This window comes from Agrilus planipennis, unplaced genomic scaffold (assembly GCF_000699045.2).
Source record: "Agrilus planipennis isolate EAB-ADULT unplaced genomic scaffold, Apla_2.0 scaffold206, whole genome shotgun sequence".
NCBI lineage: Eukaryota > Metazoa > Arthropoda > Insecta > Coleoptera > Buprestidae > Agrilus > Agrilus planipennis.
This window is the reverse complement of record NW_020438979.1, coordinates 60,581-72,643: the sequence shown is the minus strand read 5'-3', so window position 1 is coordinate 72,643 and position 12,063 is coordinate 60,581. Positions and strand designations below refer to the sequence as shown.

Here is a 12,063-nt window from a genome sequence, read left to right as displayed (position 1 = left end):
CAAGCCATATTTACGGAACAACCTGATTTCCCAAATCTGTTCAAAGTAGTGTCACTTTTGCTGTCCGTTCCGGCCACTTCAGCATTTACAGAAAGAGTATTCTCTGTTATGAACGCAAAGTGGCGGGACGACAGGAATAAAGCTTCATTAAAACTAATTAAAAATCAACTCTTAGTTTACTTAAATCTTTGTTTGCCATGTTTAGAGGCTATTAATGTATTTAAGAGCGAGAGCAATTTGTTACTAGCTGCTAGATGTAACAAAAAATGTGTTTAAAAATAAAAAATAAAATACCTACTTTATTTTTATGCTGAGTACTTTTTTTCAACCATTTAGTCGAGAAATACTTTATGTAAAGCCTGAAAAGGTGACAACCCTAATTGTAGTCGGTGGTGACTCATAAGTGTATTAGTAACACGTTCGAAAAGAAAACAGATCTTACCTTGATTCCTGCGGGAATTCCTCCTTAACGTGCTGGTTTCGAATTCAAGTGACTAAGGACTAGATAAAACTGAAATGGAAAAAAGGAAAAGAAGTTACTATTTTGAAGCGTCAGATTACTTCAACAAATCATTGGCCTAAAGCAGGCCACAACATTGTGGCATTGAAAGTGAAATGGTTGGGCTAACCCTTAAAACCTTTTCCATAGAGTATAAAATCCTCAGGTGGTTTCTAAGGAACTTTGACGTCAGTTTAAAAGGTCACCCATGACCTTACAATCAAATGCTAACAAGTTTTGGCAAATTGCACCGAACTACGTATTTCTTGTGCGTGTGTGCCTGCTGTTTGGTTGCTGGCTATAATATCTGGGAAGTACACGTTAGTTACATACACATACGTGTACGAACGGAGAATCGTGCAGCGCCGCGTCGCGTCGGGTTTGCGGCAACACGCGAAATTAAATTAAACGAAAACCGTCTTCGGGTTGACATGTTTTGTAACTATTAGAGATTTAAGGTCGAGTATCGCGGGTTTGCGGGTTGCCGCGACGCTTATAGAGATCCTTACGTGTATTGCCCCTTCATGGAAATAACTGTCATCTATTTTGCAGATAAGATCGTAATTGAATCGCTTGACGGCAGATTTGCACACGGACCACTGCATGGAACGAAACGGGAGCCACTATTATTTGGAATACACACACACACAACACACATATACACACTTACACCCTCACATATACCCATGTACCTACACAGCAGTAGTCTCGGCGACTACGTGAGGGCGGTTTGGCCGCTTTTATTATTATTCGCGCATAAAGTGAATTTTATCTCCGACGGTCGACTTCGTTCGACCACGTGAAGAATGGACTCGAAACGTCCGTATGTCAACTGAACACAATTGCGACGCGAAACGGCACGACAGCGCTTACCGCCGTGCGATTGTTTCAATTTCACTCTTTTTGTAAAAGAAGATAACGCCAGTCTCTCTCCCCCTTCTGTCACTTTCGCGGCTTTTGAACGTAACCAAAATTTAAACAAAGCTTAACACTTTCATTTCCATAATAAGACAAACGCAAAATTTTACGATAATTACATAAAATTAAGGGCAGTGGTTTGTCCAAAAAAACTATGCAACTTCGGAAAAATCTTCTAGATAAATGTTTCCTGACAAATTGTTACGAACGAATGCCGCAGGCGATCGATACGTACGACACCATTGTTGTGCGTTCAAAAATTAACATCCGCCGATCATGTAAATGAACTGTGAGGTTAAGATATACTTATGGGCGAAAAATAGTATGTTGTTGTACAATTGGATCCTCTCAATAATGTTACTCTACCATTTTCGGACTGTACAAGAGACTATGTCGCGCATTAGTGAATTAATTATTTGAATAAACTACAGATAACCTCAAATAAATGAGGAAAAATTGATGCTGCTGTAAAGTTGATTAAAAAAATGAATTAACTAATGCACTGAAGTGTCTCAGACGGTGTTGTGTAGTCCATATTTTACACTAACCTCATTTCTCTTCTTATGAGTTTTCTTGCTGGGGTTTTCCTTATGTACCAAAATAAAATAAACGTTCTCCAAATGACCAAATGGTTTTTCTTTTTCTACAATTTTAACAAAAATTTATCTCATTAAATCATTTCGTTTTCATTTGATTTTGGTATTCTGTGTATCATAAATTATAAATGATCGTTTCCGAAAAATCCCGTGCGCTATAGGAAAATGAAATTCGCGAGGCGTTTGCAAAAACGACTTGCAGTAAAAAAAGGTTATCAATTTTCATGAGTTTATTTGGATACAGATCGTGTGTCCCGTCCAGGAGTAAGAAGAGAAGAAAAAGCGACTGGATGAGTAAACCTTTTTGAATTTCTTATGTGGATATTTGTGAGGCTCTTTCAATGGCCAGAAGGAGCTCCCGTATAGCCCGCTGATCCGACGATACTCCTTGAATATTTATCAGAAAAGGAAGCCCGACAAAATATAGCCGAATACTGACGTTGCATTCTTACAGTGAACTTGAGCGATTTTGAATGTCGTTTTGATGACCATCTTTATACAGTATACATGACACAAATCTCAGCATATTACCAATTTCTTCTTTCTACCATACGTATACAAACAAAAATATAAAAAAAGTTCTTCATCAACTGACCAATGCTTAAAATTCTTTATTGTTAACGCATCACGAAACTTATTAACATCCTATCTGATATGAATAGGATAGAATAAACTCACCCTAGTTATCGCAGAGAACAAGCTTCTTGTGGTGTCTAGGGTTTTTGGTTTATCTGTTTCTTTAGGCGTTACAGTCTCAATTTCCCACATTAGATTTAAAGATTCCAAAGGGAAAACCAAAATATTTTTTCAAACTTTAAAGAATGTTATTTCGTCTGTAATAATTCTAAAACTATTAATGGTTTAGGAAGAAGTTATTCTTCTAAAATAATCTTGGAACTACAGTGGCCTATAGCAATAAAAAATATAAACAATGTCAAGGAATGTATTGTAATTTTATTAGCAATAAGATTAGATCGATTTTGAGCTATGTACCAAGGATGGCCTACATACGAATCTTCCTATGACTAACTAATTATTATAGTAAAACAACGGCATTCAAGCCTAGAAGCGAACTATATAAATATAAACAAGCGGAATTTCACTTGTTCGTTGCAATTGTTCTAAAATTCTTCAAGTCAGTTATTACGTCTTTAAACTGCCGTGGAATTTTGTAACAAGTGAGGTAATAATAAATGTACATCGCATACACGCGATCGCCGAACCACTCAACGTCGGTTAAGTTCCGCAATGGCTAAATGCGTCCATTCTTACTAGCGGGCTGTAGTTGCACGGCGTTGCTTTCGTTAAGCGAACGTAAAGTCGGTGTAAGGGTTCCGCTAGCGATCAGATAAACCTGTGAAATCGGCGCATAACAACGCGGTTTACCCTATTACGGGCAAAAACGACACGATGCTGCCTGGGAGCTTGTTTCACCCTCGCGCGCCTTCTCTTCTGACACCACGAACGTCGGACGAGACGCCGATGCCGTTGACGTTGTTGCCGATTACTTGGCCTCGAAGTACGTAACATATATATCTATGTATGTATAGGCACACGCGTGTAGGGACGGTCGGGATTTCCCCGACTCGGAATAAATGCATTTTAGATAAATCGGTCCGATAAAATATGAACTTTAGTTTCATATTAATGCGAGTGAAGAATGATACATGGAAGGACGAGGTGCAATGTAGGGGTAAGCTTTTACTAGAATGGTTCCTAAACAGTGGCGGCTCGTGCCTTTCAAAAATTGTTGAGCAGTTGCAAAAACCCACGCCGACACTAAAAATATTACCACTATTGGGCCACTCCATACCCTTCAATGAGTACGAGAGAGTAAGCAGTAATGACCCATATTGCTTTCTCTTTTTCGTCTCCCATCCACTCCTATATTAAGCCCCTTGATCCTGTAGACAAGCGAAGTCTCTCTAGCAACTTAAATAATACCTACGAAAATTTTCTAATGATCGTCCCGCAGCTCAGGGGTAGCATGCCGGACTACGTTCGCAATACTATTGGGTTCGGCTATGGAAGAGGGGACTCACCTACGAAATGGAAGGGATAATAAAAGGAAAGAATCATCTCACTCGCACTCGCAGGAGCAATGAGGAGCTCCTTGGCTATACCTGAGGGGCACTCGGGAGTCAAAAGAGCCGAGTTTGCCCGACTGTGGTCTATTCCAGAGTCGGGCAAACTTTAACTTCGCAGGAACTGCTACATGAGGTTAGTTTGAGTCACTCCATACCCTTCAATGAGTACGAGAGAGTAAGCAGAAATGAATAATTTTGTTTTGTCTTTTTCTTCTCCCTTCCACTCCCATATCAAGCCACTTCATCCCGTAGACGAGCGAAGCCACTCTCGCAACTTAAATAATACCTACGAAAATTTTCGTTACTACGTTCGCAAAACTATTGGGTTTGGCTATGGAAGAGGGGACTCACCTACGAAATGGAAGGGATAATAAAAGGAAAGAATCATCTCACTCGCACTCGCAGGAGCAATGAGGAGCTCCGTGGCTATAACTGAGGAGCACTCGGGAATCAAAAGAGCCGAGTTTGCCCGACTGTGGTCTATCCGACAAGAAGCGGCCTCCATGCCCGCTCGCGCCGAGGGAAATTTAAAAGTATAAGCTTGTTTATTTGTAAGGACTTATCACTTATAACACAAAGCTATTTTTGGTATTCGTTCTTCACTAAGAAGCATACGTCTGGCGGCCAGTTTTAAACCAAAATTATTGCACTACCACTCCGGGGAAGGAAGCGGTGAAAGAAAACTGAAGAAATACTAAAAGCAAAGACATACTATGTATCAAGTTTAGCAATGTTCATAAATTTCGTCGGTAATACCGTACGGATGTGTGGATAATTAGTAGGTAGGTATAACACACGTATTTCGTGTTTGGAAAATGGAATGAAGTGAAGCCATTAATTGTCGTCGACCAACTTGGCCGTGGGTAAAACGCCGGTAACATTGGAGACCAAACGACGCGCTGCGCCGGGTTCGCCTGGCCTGCCGGCCACTTGCTATCTGTATCATGCAAACGGCCAGCTCTAATGGAATAGCAATGAAATTAGCAAAATAATGTCCTTAGTTAAATTGCTTGCACTGGTCAGCCGGCAAATTAGTTTTAAGTCGCCGACCACCGACTATGTTCCTGATCCACAGCCGAAACTGTCGTTATGGATTTAACCAAAAAGCACATTCACACACAACGTCCGGTCATCCACTTTTTATAAAATGGAACATTATAAGAAAACATTGCTACCTTAATTACGTTAGCTAATAAATCAAATTTTTGCCTTAAATCTCAAGTTCCTCATTTCAATTGATCTCAATTTCCGAGGAGGTGCTCAAGTCGCTTATCCTCCCCTCCCACTTTCCTACCCCATAGAATACCTAGTAGCCATAATTATTATTTTAAATGGTAAAATAAAAGAGAAAACGTCATATAGATGTGGATGAGAAATTAAGCACCTCTTATTAGAAGTTTGACAATTAATCTCAAGACAATTTTGAAAATGCGTTTTAGAAAATACTACAAATGGCGCAGTAAACGCCATCTGTAGCACAATGCTACATTTTAGGATTACGTATGCTCCAACAAGGTCCACTTGAGTGGATATCTACTTGCTGAAAACGAATCCCGGCGTAGCCAACCCCAACGTGATAGGCACGTTAGCTTACTCGAATAAAATAACTCGAATAATACGCCGGGATTCGTTTTTCAGCAAGTAGATATCCACACAAGTGGACCTGGTTGGAGCATACGTAATCCTAAAATGTAGCATCGTACTACAGATGGCGTTTACTGCGCCATTTGTAGTATTTTCTAAAACGCACTGTTAAGACAGCAGGTAAAAGTTGGTCTGTGTTCTGTCGGAGCTACCTGCGACGAGCTGATGAGATCCAAAAAGATCGAAATCGCGATCCGCGTCTGGCAGTTTCGACAGAANTAGCAAGGAGATCGGGCTGAAACTATAGCTACAAGCTATCCAAGGATGGTACTATAGAATGTCACCTCAAGGTAGGCCTAGTGGCGTCATCTCTTGGTTAGGCCGGAAACTTATCAATCCACCCTCGTATATTACACGACAGAACGGAATGCGTAGCAAACTCAAACTCCAAAACTCACTACTCATACATAAAGCATTTTTCCTGACTTAGAAAGTCAATGGGTTAACCTGTTGGCTCTGACTTGATTTTTGTCCCCCTTATTCAATTACCTTCGTGTATGAAACTTCTTTTGACAAGTCAGAAATAAACTTGGAACTCCTCTTTGAAACAAAGTTCATGATTGGTTTATTCCCATTTGGACAACACAAATTAGTAAAAATTGTAGCATGAAGAAGATGACGTGAAGTTTAATTCTCCGATATCGAATGATTCAACTGCCTCTACTACAAGTTTCACTTCTGTTTTGTACTACCGTTGTCAGTTACGAACATCTCATATTTCTATAACGATCTCATCTACATTTTCAAGGTACGCTTGCAGTTTGAGATTGGCTGGTCCGTTCATGGAATATCCACCATGGAAGTCCCTTCAACCACTTGCAGAAGCGGCCAAATTAGCTGTAAATACAAAGCCTATCACTGATCCCACAGGACCGGATGCGAACGAATTTTTGGCTGGACAACCAATACCAGAAGAGGGAGCCTTTTGCTACATAGCTATTACTGGAGAATTAGTAGCTTCCAGTTTTGGAAAATAGTGAACATTTACCAAAAGTTTTTTCAATGTATTAATTATCAAGGATTGTGAACGGAAAATTTAAAAATAGTAACCTTAGAAATATTATTATGCTTTTTATTGAAGAGCATCATTTCAAAAATGTACCTGATCTTGAAACGGACTTGGAGATAGATACCAATTAAGATCACGGTAGATGTCACCACAGTGTGCTCCTTTTTACGCTCAATGGCCTGAGCGATTGAATATCGTGTCATGGAGAAGTTTTGTTTAAAAATATATATAGAATATCATGCTCTACGTAAGTTTTCAGGTTAGAAATACAGATAGATTCTCAAAAATTTGTCATCATTTTCTAGAGGTTCTTAAGTCTTAATCCTTACCGAAATATGAAGACTGGAAAAACTCTGGCGCTTGTTGTAGAACAAGCAAAATAGCTCAAACCCCAACGCCAAAACAGAACACTTTAGATATCCGAAGCACTTTTCGGTAACAAGATTACCTTCTTCAGGGGCTGAAGTGAACTTCAGTGCTTCGGCCATCTAATGTATCGTGTTTTGGCGTTGGGGTTTGAGCTATTTTGTTTGTTTTAATCCTTACCATTCTTATTTTATAAGTTATAAGATTGTTCTTAAGTAAGTAGCTATTGACGGAGCATTGCACGGAGCGATCGACCGAATCTGTGTGTGTTATATGATGAAATGATTTAGAAAAATTAGTGCGAAACAAGGACGAGTGGTTAGTTTTCTGAATCGTCATATATCTAATTAGGAATATTTAAATGCTGATTGGAGCCAGAAAACTTTAGGGCTGGTGAAAGGTACTTAAACTTTTAGAAACTTTACAATATGTTTCCACATAAGTATAAACATCCCCTTTTTCGTTCCGTTTTCTGCACGTGAAGTGTTTCATGATCCTCAACCCCGTCAGCGTTCTCGAAGAACTTGCGAAGTTCAGTCAAAATTCCCTCTCCACCACGCGAACTTATACAGTTAATTAGCATACCGTAGTTGTACTAAATTAGGACCGTATTAATAAATGCTTAAATAATCTGGGAAACTGTCAGGTGTTATCCCAAGTTTCGTCACATCTCCTTCGAATTATCGCGGAACATACCCAGGCTTCCATATTTCGCTCGCACAACGCTAACCGGCGAATTTGCATAAGACAGTTTAACAATATGCAGTCTTTAAATAAGTATTATTTTCCGACTTATCGAGACGGAAGGGTTCTCTGACGCCTGACGACTATTAATTTTAGCATTACAAAGACTAAAACTTTCCCTTTTAGTTTTGCATATTTAATGGAGATCAAAAGTTTTCTGAAATTAGGAGAAGTCGCTCCAAAATTTCCTTGCATGGAATTGCGAAATCGAATTGCTCAATAATCATCAGAAACAGTGGAAAACAAAATGTATATAAGACACTTTGAATTTTTGTAGAGTTAATTCAATTCATTGGTGAATTAATTTCACCCACTATAGATAACCTCAACTTTAACCTAACCTAACCTCAACTTTAATGAGGAAAAATTGTTGCTACTGACACTCCCTTGCCGGGAATTGAACCCGAATACAATCATTGCTTGTCTGCCACACGGGCGGTCCATGTTCGATTACTAGCAGATGCTATGCCTTTTATCTTTTATTTTACGAGTAAAATAAAGTACAATAGTTGATCGAATTTCGATCACGGGCGGTACTATTTTAAATATTACTTTTCAATTCGATAAAATATTTTTAGAGGACTTTATAATTTAAAAAAAAATCTGGTCAATGTTGTGTTTTGTTGTAGCCATTGAACAGAAGGTTGACTAAACGTTTTTGTCGAGTTTCTGGCAACATAAAAGGTAAAAGACTGTCAAACCGTGGGCTAAAATATTCAATAAGACACGATAATTTACTTTAGGTTACTCCGGAAGAACTTATTTTCCAAATGATTTGAAAGCGTTCCTGTGTTGTGATGCCTGAATCTGATGGTCACTTATATCACACACACTCACATATGTACGCTTATATACAAGGTGGATTATAAGCAGCTGATATTTTTATAGAACAAAATGACAAACGCAAAATTAAATTTTCTACGATTTACTATTGAACTTTAAAGCCCAGTAGTAAAATCAAGTTACATTATTCTAGTAGTTACTTTTGTTAAGTCCACTATCTACAACAACAACATCAACATCATTGTAATCTTTAATTCTAAAGGTTTCAGTTTATACTTCAATATAAACTATTCAGTGGTTAAAATGATCAATATACAAAGATTTAGACCAAGATCATGATAGTCTTGATATTGACTTTGTTCTTCCGCATTGAGTATTGCTCCTCGATTTGTCAATGCAGATAGAATCTTGGTATCGATCTTTCAATAATTGTAGGAGTAACTTGTCCTTAGCTTTCATGTTACTAAAGGTGCAAGTAGAAGATCATCATCACCATAAGGTCGTCAGTCCTAAGACTGGTTGAACACGCACCTCCACTCCTTCCTATTCTAAGCTAATCTTCGCATTTTTCTAAAGCTAGAACATCCCACATCCTAAACTATTATATACGGTAATCTAATCTAGGTCTACCTCTATCCCTCCTAACTCCCGTTTCTGCCTGTAATATATCTCTGACTAGACCTTCATGCTTGAGATGATGTCCTACTAACCTATCTCGCCTATTTCTTATTCACTTCCATGGAGTCCTCTGCTCTCCCACTCTTTATAATACCTCTCAATTTCTAAACTACAGGATTCCTTTTTAAGAAACAAAAACTATCAAATGTGACTTTAAAAACTAAATTAACCTATACTGCATTATANAACAACAAGACATGTATGTTGGATTATTGTCTATAGTCTTAATGGACGATGGTATCGTCGGAATACATGGGTGGTGGTTGGGGAGAGACAAACGGGATGGACGAAATGAAGAAAAGTAAAAGATGACTTAATTATTATGAAATTTTTTACTATTATGAAGTTTTTTCCGCATTACCATAACAACATATACATGATTAAGATTGAATTTTGACAATACAATTTTTTTTCATGTCAGGTAGAAAATAAATCTAAATTTTTGAAAAATGGAAGGATTTGATGCTACATGTCCTGCTGTACCTCCACATAGGTATATATTTACATCAAAAAATTTTAACCGTTTTATATAAAAATGTAATTATGAGTGCAATGATTTATTTCAATAAAATTTTCGGTGTAGTGCATTGGGCAAACCCGACAGTTTAAACTCAGAATTCCTGTACTACAGTTCTATACTCAAAGTCCTCGCACCAGCTATGTCAGAAGAATATCAGCGACAACAGATAGTGCCGTGGATAAAGAAACTTTTTAGACCTGAATATCATAGTTCCAAATTTCGAGAAAAAAGAAACAGGTAATACAGTTGGAATACACAAAAACTTGTACATGTCGTTACTCATACCTGAAATCTATATATTCTTCATCATCATCACAAGGTCGTCAGTCCTAAGACTGGTTGGACACGCACCTCCACTCTTTCCTATCCTGAGCTAATCTTCGCATTTCCCTAAAGCTAGAGCAAGCCACGTCCTCAACTATTTGCGAACAGTAATCTAATCTAGGTCTACCTCTGCACCTCCTAACATCTGTTTCTGCCTCTAATATGTCTCTGACTAGACCTTCATGCCTGAGAAGATGTCCTACTAACCTATCTCGCCTATTTCTTATTGACTTCCATGGAGTCCTCTGCTCTCCCACTCTTTATAATACCTCTCAATTTCTAAACTACAGGATTCCTTTTTAAGAAACAAAAACTATCAAATGTGACTTTAAAAACTAAATTAACCTATACTGCATTATATTTACTTTTGCTGCTTCCAAATGATAAATTCCTAGGTGATATATTGGCAAGTAAATCGTAATTGGTAATAGTTTAAAATGGGCAAATTACTATTTATCCACCCTGTATATAAACACGAAACAAACGGAAACTCTGCCAGACCAAAAATAGAACTCGTCAACCCGCCACCTACGGCGACAAATTCCTATCATGATTATCCATTATCAACGCATTAGTTGCAAATGGGCAGACAGACCGTCATGTATAACGCAAATTAAAAATTTACGTTAATTGCTTTAATTAACTATGCAGCGATTCTAAATCGAGCAGATACGACAATTTGATAGCTGTACACAACCTAATAACATAACAATAAAATATGTAAGTCCAAAAATAATTACTTACTGATTAATGAAAAATTATTAAGTAATTAAAATTAAAAAGGAATATCACAAAAGAAAGTACAAAAAGTATTTTATTTGCCACAAATGGTAAAAGCAACACTGAAAATATTTATATCGGAAGGTATTTCTTTGTTTGGACAAACACCGAAATCAAAATCAGCATCAAAAGTACAGAAGACTACGACTGAGACGAGTTTCAAATAATCAAAGATATAAAAAAACTAAAGGAAACATATAAGAGTAGTTTAAATGTAATGTCTAATTAAATTACAATCAAAAGCTTTTATCAGTACTCAAAGAACAGCTGTAGCTTCTCTAATGCTCAGTCAGCAATTGAATGATTTCAAACGCGACGAAACATGATTACATTGCAGCGGGCCCTATTTTGTCCCTTGCGTGGCGCCACAATCCCAACTTTATAAAACAACAGTTTTTAAAGCCATACTATGAAAATTCAATTTTGTTATCATCGGGTATAATTTTATAGAGTATTTACGTTAAAACTACAAGACTATTATTGTTTAAATACACCTGAGTGTATAATTATCAAATTAAATGAATTAATTCTTTCTCGCGCCTGGAATACTGGGCCATATCATTTATTTGGCTGAAACGCATTTCGTGTAGAGTTCTTTTTTGACTAATTTATATACCTTACACGATTGCGTGCTCGCACTTCCATGTCATCAGTTTCTTTTTCTATTTTCGCCAGTTCGGAGTACCTTCTTTGCCCCGTCCGTTCATTAATTTACCAGATCATGGCGCGATAAAACTAAACTCATCTAATTTCACCTTCATAGAAAAGAGACGGATAGAGGGTGATCCTTACAGCAATAATATAATCCGTAAAAAGCATGTCATTATGTGTATTGCTTATTAAGAACGATGACTGAAACCTTTCGAAGGTGTGATACGTATCTATTTTACTTTTTACATGCTTATCTTATCAAGGCTGGAGAGTTGATTGTAGTTAGGGTTGCCACCCGTACTTTATTATAAAGTATTGTACTCTATTTCGACTGTGCGTACGTTATACTTTACAAGACACATAAAGTACGCAAAAATACTTTATTTAAGGCCTTAAGTAAACATCGTAATTTTGTAAGCGATTATTCGAAATTCAGAGTATTTTTACATCAATAATATTGCACA

At 37.6% G+C, this 12,063-nt stretch overlaps 1 protein-coding gene across 1 annotated transcript in view; it reads left to right on the top strand.

The window, feature by feature from the left end:
* LOC108740386 overlaps positions 1–6,802 on the top strand; it is a 14,529-nt gene extending 7,727 nt beyond the window's left edge. Inside the window, exons 5-6 of the mRNA XM_025975525.1 lie at positions 4,506–4,633; positions 6,350–6,802. Coding sequence (XP_025831310.1) covers positions 4,506–4,633; positions 6,350–6,721 — 500 coding nt within the window. The 3' untranslated portion in view covers positions 6,722–6,802. The remainder of the gene's footprint in view (positions 1–4,505; positions 4,634–6,349) is intronic.
* Positions 6,803–12,063: the final 5,261 nt, after the last annotated feature.